At 41.1% G+C, this 16,608-nt stretch overlaps 1 protein-coding gene across 1 annotated transcript in view; it reads left to right on the top strand.

Annotated features, from left to right (window-relative positions):
• LOC147361950 (ATP-binding cassette sub-family C member 4-like) overlaps positions 1-16,608 on the top strand; it is a 177,833-nt gene that overhangs the window by 37,623 nt on the left and 123,602 nt on the right. The window contains 5 exon segments of the mRNA XM_086330256.1: positions 2,291-2,392; positions 4,645-4,734; positions 6,273-6,464; positions 12,427-12,521; positions 12,745-12,831. Coding sequence (XP_086186382.1) covers positions 2,291-2,392; positions 4,645-4,734; positions 6,273-6,464; positions 12,427-12,521; positions 12,745-12,831 — 566 coding nt within the window.

Here is a 16,608-nt window from a genome sequence, read left to right as displayed (position 1 = left end):
ACAGAGGATGAGATGGTTGGATGGCATCACTGACACAATGGACATGGGTTTGGGTGGACTCTGGGAGTCGGTGATGGACAGGGAGGCCTGGCGTGCTGCGGTTCATGGGGTTGCAAAGAGTCGGACATGACTGAGCAACTGAACTGAACTGCCTTTGACCAGTTCTTCATTTTAAGTAGAAGGTTGCAATCACATTTATGACTCTGAGGCATGAGAGATGGGGTGTCAAGGTGTTTAAGGTAGTAGATTATTGTTTATGTGTTGTTTTCTTTCTCAAACATCCTCACATGCTTGTTTCAGTTTTTACCCATATAGGTTAGAATTTGGTTTGCCTGTGGGTCCCAGAGTTACCCATGGTAAAGCTGCTTACAGGGGTCATTTGTTTTTCTCTCATCCAAGAATCCTTGTGAGGCTCTGTATGGGTTTCCTGGGGCTGCTGATATGAAGTACCACAAACCACGTGGCCTAAAACCACAGGAATGTGTTGTTTCACAGTCCTGAAGGACAGAAGTCTAAAATCAAGGTGTCAGCAGGGTCAGGATCCCTCTGAATCCGATAAGGGAGCACCCTTTATTGCCTCTGTTAGCTTTGAGTGGTTGCAGGCCAAACTTGGCATTCCTTGGCTTGTAACTGCCATCACTCCAGCCTTTCTCTCCATCAGGGAAGCTGTTTTCTGTGTGTAAATCTGTCTCTACATTTCTCATGAGGACTCCAGTCTTACTGGATTCAGGGCTCACCCTACTCCACTGTGATCTCACTTTAATTGATTACATTTACAGCAACCATTAAAAAGCAGAGACATTACTTTACCAGCAAAGGTCTGTCTAGTCAAAGCTATGGGTTTTTCCAATAGTCATGTATGAATGTGAGAGTTGGACTATGAAGAAAGCTGAGCACTTAAGAATTGATGCTTTTGAACTGTGGTGTTGGAGAAGACTCTTGAGAGTCCCTTGGACTGCAAGGAGATCCAACCAGTCCATCTCCGTGCTGTTAGAGACCCAGACTCTTTCTCTCTTGTTATCCCATCACATGTGACCTCGACCCAGCTGGCAGCCCCCAAGGTCCAGGCCTTTGAGTGGAGGAAGGTCCTGGTTGCTGTCACTCTCCACTGACCTGGATTTGGTTGCATGGCTGCTTCTATCTGCTTGGGAGTCTAGAAGCAGAGGGCACTTTAGCTGCCAAGTGCACCTAAAATCCAGGGTCTGTTACCTCAGAAGAATGAGAGCAGATTTTGAGGACAGCCAGCCATTTCTGCCCCATGTTCACAGTTCTGGGACCTTGGGGAGTGGGAATGGTCTAAGTTGTGTGTTCAGTATCTCTACCCCTCTAGCTTTTCTCATTGAATTATGTCTAGCATTTGCAAGGCAAGAGGGAGTTTTCTTGTATGTGTTTGTCAGCTTTGTAGCAGTTTATAAGACCTTGTCTTATTCAGCTACTTTGCATTGATTGACTGCCAAGTGGTGTAGAAGATAACAAGTGGTAGCTGTGGCCATTCCTGCTGCGGAGGAGAGGGGGCACCAAGTAAGGACAAGAGACAGCATTTGTGAAAAGATGCTTGTGAAATATTTTTTAAGGCATAGAAACTTAAGTGTGTTTTCTTTTTAGAATGATGACAAGCAGTGATATAGATTTGACACACACGAGGAGAAAAGCGTTGAGTACAGGGTTTGCACTCAGAGTCTCTGTCATTGGTTTTGTGTTCCCAGCCTGTCTTCTGCCACCTGATTCCTGACGGCCTGGGAAGGGCCTTCCTGTCTGTGTTCCTAACAGTGTCACATGGTGCTTGGCACATGGTGGGATTCAGTTAATATTTATGAAATAATTTCCTACCAGCTCACCTGTTTATTGTTGCTAGTAAAGCAATAAAAATGTCCAGCTTCTAAATGTATTGGAGTTTAAATCCATATTTTCTTCTCAGAGAGGAACCAGTGCACTTGTTAAGAAAGTACAAAGAAGCCTCATGGCTAGGAACCATTTGTTTTATACATGAACCCATACATGCACATGCAGACATGCGATATATATGTATGTATATGCAATATTATATATATGCTATAATGTATTATGTATTTAGATGTATATATACTATAATAATAGTATGTTACATACTATATACTATTTAATATTTCTTCTATGAACCAAGACCTAATAAAATACAGTTGTAAAATGATAGGTAGGTATAAATGATAGGTATCAAACTTTTTATTGCAAATTCCAGGGAAGCAATTGTTTTGTTTGTGCTTTGTTTTTGAAGTAAAAAAAAAATCTGTGTTTTGCCTTTTTTCTGTAGAACTTTCTGTTACTTGATGAGGTATCACAGTGCTACCCTCAGCTGCCATCGGATGGTAAAACAATCGTGGATGTGCAAGCTTTTTCAGCTTCTTGGGAAAAGGTAAGACACTTTGTTTTCCAAAATTGTGCCTGCTAAAAGACAACTGTGACATAGATTTATTAGAAAATTTTGAGATTTTACACATACTGTAAAATGTGACTTTCTCATTTACTGAGAATATGTTATAAAAATTCTCAGAATAGGAATAAGGTTTGCAATCAATGGAGATTAAGTGTAAAATCAGCCTGAGGCATTTGATATGTTGCTCTTTTTTTCATTTTCAAGAGAGCTTTCAGTGTATTAGCACATGTTGAACTTAAAGTATGTAAATTATTCTTTTAATTTTCATTTTTCATTGTTTTATTATAGACTATATAAATATAATTATAAAATAAGTATAAAACAATTATAAAATGGTTATAAATTTTATATTAAGTTATAAAAATAATTACAAAAATATAATTTCCTGTGCTATACAATAGGATCACCTTAAACAAAAGACATAGAGCACAAATACATCTTTTCTTGAAAACCCAGATCTAATATTTTGGGCTTAATTGTGAAGTGTCAGTCGCTTCAGTTGTGTCTGAGTCTTTGTGACCCCATGGACTGTAGCCCACCAGGCCCTTCTGTCCATGGGGATGGATACCCACCCCAGTATTTCTGTTGTTTTTGTTCAGTTGCTCAGTCATGTCCAACTCTTTGTGACTCTATGGACTGCAGCACGCCAGACTTCCCTGTCCTTCCACCATTTCCTGAACTTGGTCAAACTCATGTTCATCCAGTCGGTGATGCCATCCAACCATCTCATCCTCTGTCATCCTCTTCTCCTGCTTTCAATCTTTCCCAGCATCAGGGTCTTTTCCAATGAGTTGGCTCTTCGCATCAGATGGCTAAAGTATTGGAGCTTCAGCTTCAGTATCAGTCCTTCCAATGACTATGCAAGATTGATTTCTTTTAGGATTTATTTGTTTGATCTCCTTGCTGTCCAAGGGTCTCTCAAGACTCTTCTCCAACACCACAGTTCAAAAGCATCAATTCTTTAGCATTCAGTCTTCTTAATGGTCCAATTCTCACATCCATATATGACTACTGGAAAAACCATAGCTTTGACTATGTGGACCTTTATAGGCAAAGTAATATCTCTGCTTTTTAATACACAGTATAGTTTTGTCATAGCTATTCTTCCAAGGAGCAAGCATCTTTAAATTTCATGGCTGCAATCGCTGTCTGAAGTGATTTTGGAGCACAAGAAAATAAAATCTGCCACTGTTTCCACTTTCTCCCTTTCTATTTGCCATGAAGTGATGGGACCAGATGCCATGATTTTAGATTTTCGAAAGTTGAGTTTTAAACCACCTTTTTCACTCTCCTCTTTCAGCCTTCATCAAGAGGCTCTTTAGTTCCTCTTCACTTTCTGCCATTAGAGTGGTATCATCTGCGTGTTTGAGATTGTTGATATTATGTCAGAATTCTAGATTCCATTTTGTGATTTATCTAGCTGGGTATTTTGCATCATGGGAGGAGGGTTCAGGATGGGGAACACATGTATATCTGTGACGGATTCATTTTGATATATGGCAAAACCAATACAATATTGTAAAGTTAAAAAATAAAATTAAATTAAATAAAAAAAAAAAAAGTTAAATAAGCAGGGTGACCGCATACAGCTTTGACATACTCCTTTCCTGATTTTGAACCAGTACATTGTTACATGTCCAGTTCTAGCTATTGCTTCTTGACGTACATACAGGTTTCTCAGGTATCAGGTAACGTGGTCTGGTCTTCCCATCTCTTTAAGAATTTTCTACAGTTTGTTGTGATCCACACAGTCAAAGGCTTTAGTCAGTGAAGCAAAAGTAGTTGTCTTTCTGGAATTATCTTGCTTTTTCTGTGATCCAACAGGTGCCAGCAATTCGATCTCTGGTTCCTCTGCCTTTTCTAATTCTAGCTTGTATATCTGGAAGTTCTCAGTTCATGTACTGATGAAGCCTAGCTTGAAGAACTTTGAGCATTACTTTGCTAGCATGTGAAATGAGCCCAGTGGTGTAGGAGATGAAACATTCCTCTGTCCATATGGGAATCTAGTAAAAGAAGGAACCTTTTTAAAGTCAGCTAAAGCTGCCTCAAATCCCCAAAGAGATAAGATTAGATGAAGACTCTCCAGGACTCAGTGTCTTAAAATAGGAAAGAGAAAAATGTGGGTTATATTTTGCATATCAATTATGTTTATTATTGCTCTTTTCCACTTTGTAAAACAATTTGTGTTACTTTATTGAAATGGGTACATTTTCATGAACTTTAATTTGTAGGCATCAGAGACTCCAACCCTACAAGGCCTTTCCTTTTCTGTCAGGCCCGGTGAACTGTTAGCTGTGGTCGGACCTGTGGGCGCAGGAAAGGTAAGTTGTGATGCCTTTTGTCAGCTTTAATGCAACACCGCAGCTCCTGTTAAATCCTCAGAGTGGAACCCAGAGCTGAGTGTGACTCAGTTTGAATCGAATGTGTCTAGAACAGTGTTCCTCTAGGTGTGTTCCATGGAACATTCATTTTACAAGAATGTTCCATGGCCAAATAAATCTGGATAAATGTACACTGTCTTTTTCTTTTTGCTTCACTTTGCCAAGTTAGGAACTGCTTGTGGGGAATTTGGATATCTCAGTGAAGGAAATTATTTAAGTGACAACTGCTCAGGATAGACAGAGACAATGGGGACTTTTTTTCATCTTAGTGGCCTTTCCAAGAAGTCTGTAGGTAGTAAAGGCTCTTCCCGGAAGCTTTGAGCATTTCCTCCTGTGACTTGACTTGATCCTGTCAGTGCACGTGTAGTGAATGTTCTCCACGTGCTGGAGCTAAAGGTACAGATGTGAGCAAGACTCCGACTCTCTGCCTTTCAGAGGCAACCAGGTTCTGGAGTGAGACAGATATGCAGGCAGGTTATTTTAGCCCAGTGTGATGAGAGCTCTGACAGCATGGAGACACACCATATCTGTGTGATGTTGAAGATTGAAAGGAAAGGTGCACGTGTGCTTGGTCTGAAACAACAAAATACAGAAATTTAATGTGGGATGTGGGCTTCCCTGGTGGTTCAGTGGTAAAAAGAATCCACCTGCCAATGCAGGAGACACAGGTTCGGTCCTTGGTCCAGGAAGATCCCATATGTGGAGCAACTAAGCCTGTGCACCATGACTGTTGGGCCTATGTCTAGAGCCTGGGAGCTGCAACTACTGAGCCCATGGGCTGCAACCGCTGAAGCCTGTGCATTAGAGCCTGTGCTCCTCAACAGGAAAATCCATGCACTGCAATGAAGACCAAGCTCAAGCAAAAATAAATAAAATTAGAATTGTGGTATGGCAGAAACTAACACAACATTGTAAAAAATAAATGAAAAAAAAAAGAACTAAAAATAAATAAATAAAATTATTTTTTTAAATGTGGGATGTGTATATGAAAGGGTGCTGATTTCCTCTATGATGGACTTTGCTCTGCAGACACAACTCACTTCACAGTTCTTTCAGTTAATCATCTTTGGATATATTCTTCACACATAGTTTTTAAACAAGTGTTTGTTAAGTAAAGGATACCAGATCAGGATGCACTAAACATCATATACAGAAAATATACATTTTGCCAGGCTCTGCTAGAAACGGATGTTAAACATTCATAATTATTCTTTGCTGAGTAGAATTTCATTTGGCGGATATTTGGGCAGAGTAGATTGTTTATACTATTAATATATTCCTTGTCAGTCATTATTTTCATTGACCATTAGTGTTATTTTCATTTTTTTTTTGTGTCAACTGCAAGGGCTGTACTTTATCCTGTTCTAAATGAAAGTGTTTATGCTGTATCAAGCACCAGGATGGGGTCAGCTGTGCTGTGGGTTGTGTTCCGTCCTGAGTGCACCCTGTTCACATGTGTGGGTTCCCTTCTGTTTCAGTCCTCACTGTTACATGCTCTGCTGGGGGAGCTGCCCCCAGGCCAGGGGAAGATCAGCGTGCATGGGAGGATCGCATATGTTTCTCAGCAGCCCTGGGTGTTTCCAGGAACTGTGAGGAGTAACATTTTATTTGGGAAGAAATATGAAGAAAACCGATATGAAGAAGTAATAAAAGCTTGTGCTTTGGAAGAGGTGAGTAATGACTTCTGAGTTGCATATACTTGAATTTCAAATGATGATAGTGTTGATTTTAATCTACAAGTTTTGTTAAAAGTTCTTTATAAAAAATTGATTTTTCAATATTGCTTAATATTTATTTGGGTCTTCTTGCTAAATAATGCAGACATATTTACATATGCTGCCATTTTAATGCTTATGGGATAATGACCCTCTCAAAATACATTATCTGCAGGGTGGATTGTTTCATTCTGTGAAGTTTCATTCACTTTCAACTATTTTTAATGGAAAGTTACAAAAATTTACAAAAATAGAGAGCATGGTATAATGAACCCTCATTACCACCCTCAGCTTCAGCCAGATTCAACTGGTGGCCAGTCTTGCTGCATCTCTCCCCCTGCCCTCTGCCAGCCCCACCCCCACCCCAGAGTATTGTGGAGCAGATCCTAGACCTCAAATTAATTCATCTGTAAACATTTCATTAGTTTTCTCTAAAAGATAGGAAAGCTTTGGGGGGAAAAATCACTATTTCACCTGAAAAATACCTCAAATTCGTTAATATCACCCACCTGCTAGTCTGTGTTTACATGTTGTTAATCATCTCACTGAGAAATCTCCTGCACCATTGTTGGAATCCACGTAAGGTCTGCTCTCTGCACTTAGTTAATGCCTCCTTGGTCCCTTTCAGTCTATGAGTTTCTCCACTTCCTTTTTGACTTGTAATTTATTTTTTAAGGAAACCAGAATACTAACCCATGGCAGATTCATGTTGATGTATGGCAAAGCCAATACAATATTGTAAAATAATTAGCCTCCAATTAAAATAAATAAATTTATATTAAAAAAACAAACAAAAGAAGAAAAATAAAGTAAAATAAAAGATAAAAAGAATCTTACACACACACACGCACACACAGACACACATTTTAATACTGCATCATTTCAGTGAGGGATATTATTTTCAGAAACAGAATTGAATTTCACAGAAAGTGGTAAGATGAAAGGTTTACCTATACCTTGGGATTTAAATAAGATTAGTGAGTAACTAATGAGAACTAAACTGATAGGAGAATAGAATTTGACAAAAAGAAAAGAAAAAGGGTAAATAATGTTAAATACTATGTTACTCTTTCAGGTTGTAAAAGTTAGTGAATAATAGCATTAAAGGTCTTCCCCTGGGGTCTGTTCAGTGCAGTCTGGACATCTGACTGTTCTTTTGTACTGAGAGGAAAAGACAGAGACAGATTTTCAAAGGCTCCAGACCCGCTTTGCGAGGAAATAGTAATTCTCCTGGAACAATGGCTTGAGCATCATAGGTTGTATCAGGCGCACAAGTGTGTGTGCTAAGTCACTTCAGTCGTGTCCAGCTCTGCGGCCCCATGGACTATAGCCCACCAGGCTCATCTGTGCATTGAATTCTACTGGCAAGAATGCTGGAGTGGGTTGCCCTGCCCTTCTCCAGGGGACCTTCCCAAACCAGGGATTAAACTCACGTCTCTTATGTCTCCTGCATTGGCAGGTGGGTTATTTACCACTAGCGCCACCTGGGAAGCGCTGTATCAGGTGAGCAGAATTTTACAATGATGTGGACAAACAGAATTGCTTGTTTAATGGGCTTGTTTCTTTCTTCTGAGTTATTGTTCCTGGGTGATTGTATGTTTGTGGAAATGATGTCAAATTAGCAGGAATGAGATAGATTTTTGTTAAATGGTGTAGATACCATGTAAGAAAAGAAGGGAAAGCAAATGAGAACAGTAGCTCCCATTTATTCAGAGTCCATGTGCAAATCATTTTTCTGTCTCTCACATGTGCACATGCACACAGAAAAATTAGATTTATGAGTTATTCATTCTTTATGAGTGTCTTTGATGTTCCTATCCTCATTTTATAATTAGTAAAACTGAGGCCTGGAGCGATGAGACACCTCATCTCTACATTTACAGCTCAAGATCAGATCCGGGGGGCTGATACTCTGCTGGAGCCTCATGGAGTGACTGGGCCAATAATGTGGGCAGTGTCCTGGGGCTTCACCCACCCTAGGCTTGTGTGCAACATAGACTCTGTGGAAAGGGGCTCTGCAGGACTGAGCTGCATAGCACTTCTTCTTAACATGATGTGATGTTTATGAACATGGACTGTGTACTTGGGACATGGAGTTGGGATCCATTCCTTCCTTGGCAGGAAGGGAGGCCCAGCGTGGAGAAGTAGCACGGAGGAGAGTTCTGGCCCCAGCTTCATCACTTGCCTGCTGTCACTCTGGACATGTCCTGTTACCTGCCTGGACTTCTGATGTTTCTGCAGCAAAATGAGGACATTGGATCAGAGGGTTTCCAGGAGGTTTTGTTGTTGCTCTGAAATGTCATCTATGACTCTGATTAGCAAGAGGTCAGCATCGTCTTTAAGACACCTGGAACTACTTAGTAAGTTAAGAGAGCCTCTGCTTATCTCCTTTTGGATTCCAGATATCAGTGGATGGACGTAAGACAATCACAGGAAATAGTGGCGTCCTGGAGTTAGTCTGACCTGTAGACACAGAGACAGCATGTCTGGTAGAAAAGGCTTGGCCTTTGGAGAGAACAGTCCTAGGTACTGACTCCAGGTGTTTGTCTCAGTTTTCTTTCTTATTAAATGGGGAGGGGTGGGATTACTGTAAAGGCTACAGAAAATACCTGTGAAATGTAAACAAACCAGGGTTTCAGTAAGTGGTGGCTATTGTTACTATTCTTTTTTCTCTCCATCCACCCAGCCATCCATATAAATATAATAAAGATTTCTACTTACTATTCTCCCTACTCCCACCTCCCGCAAATCCTGAAGGAAAAACCATAAAAAAGCAACAAATATTTTAATTAATTTATTTTTAAAATTGGAGGATAATTACAATATTGTGATGGTTTTGTCATACATCAACATGAATAGACCATGGTATACATGTGTCCCCCAATCGTGAACCCCCTCCCACCTCTCTACCCACCCTATCCCTCTGGGTTGTCCCAAAGTACTGGCTTTGTGTGCCCTGCTTCATGCATCAAACTTGCACTGGTCATCTATTTTATATATGGTAATGTACATGTTTCCCTGCTGTTCTCTCAAATCATCCCACCTGCACCTTCTCCCACTGAGTCCAAAAGTCTGTTCTTTATATCTGTGTCTCCTCTGCTGCCCTGCATGTAGGATTGTCATCACCATCTTTCTAAAAGCAACATTTTTATAAAACATATGTTAGTAACAACTAGATGTATTACACTAGATCTGATTGAAATAATTGTTTAAGTTCATTGAGCTGAAAGCTTTTCTGTAACAAAACAGGGAGACACGAACTAATCACACTGGCAGTGTTGATTCAGGCTGATGACGTCAACTCCAAGGTCCAGGAGTCAGAAGGCTCAGGAATGGAGTCCCAGTGGCTCTATTGACCAGGTGTTTGGTTTTGGCTGATTGATCTTTACAAGCCTGTTACTTCAACTGTAAAATGGAGATAATAAGACCATCAACCTCATGAGGTTGTTTTGAGGATGAAATGTGGTCTTGATTTTAAAGCAGCTGATTGCTAGGGACATAGCAAGTACTCTGTAAGTATTATTAGAATGATTTTGAAAATAAATTAATTCTTATTTATAAGCTCAGCCAGCTTCTGGTAAAATTACATCCATAAAATGTGACATGTAAGAAAGAAGGTATCTGAGTATTTAACTTCCATTGTTTGAGTTAATATTTCTATATTTTTATAGGTACTCTACACATAGGACATTATATAAATGTACAATGACAATATTCTGTTACCATAATAAAAGCAATATAGTATGTAACATTTGTCTACATATTATCTTTAAGGCTTTTGAAAATGTTTAGTAAACACATATTTAAAGGTATCAAATTGATAAATTCTAGTTTAATATTTTTCCACGTAAATCACTTACTTGGTCATTTTTTTCAGATTGCCTTGACAATCAAAGGATAATAAGTTTATTGATACTGACATGAATAGGTATAGAGGCCTTCAAGTCTTGAGTTACTTTAATATTATCTTCATTTCAAATATACTCTTCTTTCACTATCTGGCCAGCATGATGTGAAAAGGCAGAATGCTCTGAACTGAGATGAGCTTGGTTCAGATTCCATCTCTTCTGTTTAACAGCTGACTGTCCTCAGACCAGTGATGTGACCCCACTTAGTTTCAGTTTCATTACCTGTGAAATGGGGCCAGTGCTTGCTGTGCAGCTTGTTGTGAGGTTTAGAGATAATCAGCGTCAGGGTCCAGCACAGATCTTACCTGCCTGGAGCTGAGAGAAGCCATGGGCATGTGAACAAATTATGGAGCATAATAAGACGGGTCCTTCATGAGAGATGAGAGATGTAAACAGAGCCTTAGGAACCCAGCAGGAAGCGATGAGTCCAGGATGGTTCCATGGGAGAGCGTGTGTGGGCTGAGCCTAGAAGGATGATGGGCAGGATATTGCCAGGCTGTGAGAGGAGGGGCAATTCCACATGGAAGAAAAGCTGTGAAGGAAGGCAGGCCTCCTGCTGCTTGACTCTGGGATCCAGCCCTCCTCTGCCAGGGCCTCATGTCCAGCCCACATTAACCATTTCAGCAGTCTGCTCCGTGGTGTTTCTAGTGTTGTTTCCACCATTGCTGAAGGGCCCTTGATGTGCTTCTGGATGGATGGCACCAAACCAACAGTGCCATTTCCTAGTTTACCTCTAGGTTGGGTGCCTTCTATTCAGTGAGAATTGGTTAAATTTAACTTAAAGATAATAAACATGAATAAGAACACCTTCCTGTTAGTGAAAGGAACTGTAGTATATGCTCAGCTCAGGCTTTCCCCCTTTAATCTGATCAGAAAATGGTGGCTGAGAAATCAGCTTGACTTGGTTTTACTTCAAATCTTCCAAAATGGTTTTCCCATTGGTGGCTTGTTCTTAAATAATTTGCAGAGTCAACAACACACCCAACGTATTACTAACAGACTCAGAGATAGTATCTTATGTCCTGGAAAGAGAGGATGTAAGTGCCTTTTCTAGAATGTGGTTAAGATTGCTGTGTTACATCATTGTGCTATTTTAAGAAGAAAACCATTTGAACAATGTCAAATCAAAGCATAAAAACTAAGTAGAACAGTTTGCAAGAACTGTCAACAGTGAAAGAGAGGCCAAGTAATTCTGTGCTTGTGTGAGGCTGAGAACTTAACACAGCTCATTTTTTGAATGACAACCAAAGGCAAGAGATGGTATTAATTTCTGAGCTCAAGAAAGAAAGAATGTGAAGTAATTATAAATTATCACAACAGAGCAATTGCTGCCTTTTATCTGATGCACCTCCATTAAGCTTTGAGTGAGCAGAGAACCTGTGTGTCTACGTGTCTTTGTGGCTGTCAGGGAGGGTTATGATGGAGTCTCTTCTACTGTGGTCACATACTTTGCATGTTATGATTCACACTGTGAATGGGGTCCCACTGTTGGCTTAATGAGAAAATAGAGATCAGTCACTAACAGCAAGTTTCAATCAATTCATATACAGCAGATCCTCAACAAATATCTGTTAAAATGGTCAAATGCATAGATGCTGTCAAAAACTACAGAAAGAAAACAAATTAAAAAACCTGAGTTTTTTTTTTTTTAATGTTCAGATTTACAGTTTAGTAAATCTGACATTTACCCATTGCTGTGGCTTCCCAGATGGCTCGTGGTAAAGACTCCACCTGCCAATGCAGGAGGCACGGATTTAATCCCTGGTTAGGGAAGATCTGCAGGAGGAAATGGCATCCCACTCCAGTATTCTTGCCTGGAGAATCCCATGAACAGAGGAGCCTGATGGGCTACAGTCCATGGGCTTGCAAAGAGTTAAACATGACTTAGCAGCTGAACATGCATTCATGTTGATCAAATACTTGTATGAGGAACTAATGCTAGGAGTGTAAGATGGTAGTAGAACACATTTTATATCTTTTTCTCTTTCTCCTTTCCTATCTCTGTATAGGATTTACAGCTTTTGGAGGATGGAAATCTAACTGAGTTAGGAGATGGAGGAACCCCGCTGAGTGAAGGGCAGAAAGCTCGGATCAGCCTTGCAAGGTAAATGGGGTTTCAGTTGCCATCCTGCCCCTCCTCCTCCATGGCTTGTAGTGGATGTGGGCACACAGACCCCACTCACCGGGTGGGCCTGTGTGAAGCAGGGACTTGTCTCTTTCCATGGACTCTTGGAATGAACATGGAGTTGTTTCACATTGTTGTGATTCAGGGCTGAGACTCAAGGAGTGTGAAGTGTCTTTTCCTGATGTCTCTCTACGTTTTCTAGAGCCGTGTATCAGGACGCAGATATCTACCTCCTCGATGATCCGCTCAGTGCAGTGGATGCAGGAATCAGCAGGCACTTATTCGAACAGTGAGTTTGCTCCTGTTTTCTATCATCTCTTTTTTTCAGGAACCCTGTAGAAATCAGGAAAAGAACTCAGGAAATCCTTTGTACTTCAGGAGATGCATGCAGCTCGCTCTGCCGTGGTGTCCTTCTCTCCCCTCCCTTCCTTCCACAGAAAATCCATCGTAGAGAAATCTTGCATCATGATAAGGGCAAGAAAGGACAGTTCAGCAGGTGTTTCCAGTGAGTGGAGGACAGTGGAGTCAGTGCTTTAGGGAGTGAGGGATCGATGGTAGATTTCCCCCTGCTACTTGGAGTTGATAGATCCAGACACTGTGGATGGATCCAGATCTCAGGGATAAGAAAGATGATGTAGGGTTTTTAAATCAGAGAGTGAGACTCCATAACCTGTTACTTGGCTGCCAGCTCTTTTTCTCCATCATTTGTTTAAGACACGTTAGAAGTGACGTTTTTGGTGTTGTCATAGGGCTTCCATGGAAAGGCCTTGTTGGTTTATGCTTGTTATTCTATCACTTTTGAAATAAAGTCTTTTAAGTCTGTGTGTATGTTAGTTGTTCAGTCATTTCCGATTCTTTGCAACCCCATAGACTGTAGCCTACCAGGCTCCTCTCTCCAAGGAATTCTCCAGGTAAGAATACTGGAATAGGTTGCCATTCCTTTCTCCAGGGGATCTTCTCAACACAGGGATCAAACTTTGGTCTCTTGCATTGCAGGCAGATTCTTTACCATCTGAGTTACCAGGGAAACCCATAAAGTCTAGAATTTGAGATTCATTTATTCCCCATCTGAGTACTATTTCAGTCATTTCACATTGCTTCATGGATGCTTAGTGGAATTAATACTTAGACTTACATGTAGGGTCAACTATAATCTGACTTAAGTCTTGACTCTCATTCCTGCTTCTAGAATTTATGGCTTGTGAGTGGCTCTTGGTTGGCTACACAGTGACTAAAGTAGAACAACTCTGATACTTTTCTATGTATAATTGTCCTAACACACTGACTGAGGACTCTTATGGAGTCTAAGTGACCTTTTTGAATGCCTCGCGAACTTGTTGTTTTCCTAAAACATCCACCACATCTCCCCCATGGTTAGTTATCTTGCTGTTGTTCACCTTGTTAAAGGCAACAATCCCTTCCAGCTGCACTTATTAAAACCCTGCTGTGTGCACTGAGATCAATGCCCTTACAGATGTCACTGCACAAAACTTATTAGTTTACAAGGAGGACGGTGAGCTAGGAGAGGGGAAGGACCCACATTGGGCAGATTAAAGAAGACTAGGATGGTGTGATCACTCACCTACAGCTAGACATTCTGGAATGTGAAGTCAAGTGGGCCTTAGGAAGCATTACTACCAACAAAGCTAGTGGAGGTGATGGGATTCCTGTTGAGCTATTTCAAATCCTAAAAAATGATGCTGTGAAAGTGCTGCACTCAGTATGCCAGCAAATTTGGAAAACTAAGCAGTGGCCACAGGACTGGAAAAAGTCAGTTTTCACTCCAACCCCAGAGAAAGGCAATGCCAAAGAATGCTCAAACTACTGCACAATTGCACTCATCTCACACGTTAATACAGTAATGCTCAAAATTCTCCAAGCCAGACTTCAACAGTATATGAACCGTGGACTTCAGGATGTTTAAGTTGATTTTAGAAAAGGCAGAAGAACCAGAGATCAAACTGCCAACATCCACTAGATCATTGAAAAAGCAAGAGAGTTCCAGAAAAACATCTCTTTCTGCTTTATTAACTATGCCAGAGCCTTTGACTGTGCGGATCACTGCAAACTGTGGAAAATTCTGAAAGAGATGGTAATACCAGACCACCTGACCTGCCTCTTGAAAAATCTGTATGCAGATCGGGAAGCAACAGTTAGAACTGGACATGGAACAACAGACTGGTTCCAAATAGGAAAAAGGAGTATGTCAAGGCTGTATATTGTCACCCTGCTTATTTAACTTATATGCAGAGTACATCATGAGAAACGCTGGACTGGATGAAGCACAAGGTGGAATCCAGATTGCTGGGAGAAATATCAGTAATCTCATATATGCAGATGACACCACCCTTATGGCAGAAAGTGAAGAAGAACTAAACAGCCTTTTGATGAAAGTGAAAGAGGAGAGTGAAAAAGTTGGCTTAAAGCTCAACACTCAGAAGACTAAGATGGCATCTGGTCCTACCATTTCATGGCAAATAGATGGGGAAATAGTGGAAACAGTTATAAACATTATTTATTTATTTATTTGGCCTCCTAAATCACTGCAGATGGTGACTGTGGCCATGAAATTAAAAAACACTTACTCCTTGGAAGGAAAGTTGTGACCAACCTAGATAGTATATTAAAAAGCAGAGACATTACTTTGCCAACAAAGGTCCATCCAGTCAAGGGTATGATTTTTCCAGTAGTCATGTATGGATATTAGAGTTAGACTATAAAGAAAGCTGAGCACTGAAGAATTGATGCTTTTGAATTGTGGTGTTGGGGAAGAGTCTTGAGAGTCCCTTGGACAGCAAGGAGATCCAACCAGTCCATCCTAAAGGAGATCAGTCCTGAATATTCATTGGAAGGACTGATGCTGAAGCTGAAACTCCATACTTCGTCCACTCATTTGAAAAGACCCTGATGCTAGGAAAGATTGAAGGTGGGAGAAGAAGGGGATGACAGAGGATGAGATGGTTGGATGGCATCACTGACTCAATGGACATGAGTTTGAGTAAACTCCAGGAGTTGGTGATGGATAGAGTGGCCTGGCATGCTGCAGTCCATGGGATTGCAGAGTCGGACACAACTGAGCAACTGAACTGAACTGCACTGATGATGTTCAGCTCTCATTCCTGCCCCTGAGGAACCTGTCTCAACATGGAGCTTGTTAGAACAGATGCCTGGAAAAAGATCAGCAGAATCAAAGTTTAGAGGTTTTGATACAGGATAGGAAGTGCTAAAGAAAGTGGAAGTGGCACCTAGAGGCTTTCACTGAAGTTGGAAAGCTCCCTGTGCCCGGGGTTGGGTGGGAAGAGTACCCTGGGGCCTGTGTGGGAGGTGTGTGGAGGCTGAGAAGAGGACCCAGTCCTTTGCTGAGTAGAAGTACAGGTGTGGAGGGAGGAGGAGCAGGACTGTGAGGAGAACAGCAGGCATGTCCTCACCTGGAGGAGGTGGGGTGTTTGGCAGAGAGAAGCTGTTTGGAAATTGTCTCTGTCACATCCTGTGTTAATTTCTATGATTGTGTCCATTCAAGCTGCTCTCACAGGTTACTAGAGCCTGGATGGCTTATAAATAGCACAAATTTGTCTCTCATGGTGCTGGAGGCTGGGAAAGTTCAAGGTGAATGTACTGGCAGATTCAGTGTCTGGTGAGGGCCGGACTCCTGTGTCCTCATGTGGGGAGGCAGTGAGGGAGCCATGTGGGTCCTTTCATAAGGGCACTAATCCCTTTCATGCAGGCTCCACTCTCATGACCTGATCAACTCCGAGTGGACACACCACCTAATACCAACACAGTGGTGACTGGAAGTGAGAAATAGATTTAAGGTCCTAGATCTGATAGATAGAGTGCCTGATGACTATGGAAAGAGGTCCGTGACATTGTACAGGAGACAGGGATCAAGACCATCCCCATGGAAAAGAAATGCAAAAAAGCAAAATGGCTGTCTGAAGAGGCCTTACAAATAGCTGTGAAAAGAAAAGAAGTGAAAAGCAAAGGAGCAAAGGAAAGATATAAGCATCTGAATGCAGAGTTCCAAAGAATAGCAAGAAGAGATAAGAAAGCCTTCCTCAGCGATCAA

Source organism: Bos grunniens, chromosome 12 (assembly GCF_055505025.1).
Source record: "Bos grunniens cultivar Pamir isolate PY7600 chromosome 12, Bosgru_T2T1.0, whole genome shotgun sequence".
Taxonomy (NCBI): domain Eukaryota; kingdom Metazoa; phylum Chordata; class Mammalia; order Artiodactyla; family Bovidae; genus Bos; species Bos grunniens.
Note: the sequence above shows the minus strand (reverse complement) of the source record. Positions and strands in the feature narration are given on the sequence as shown.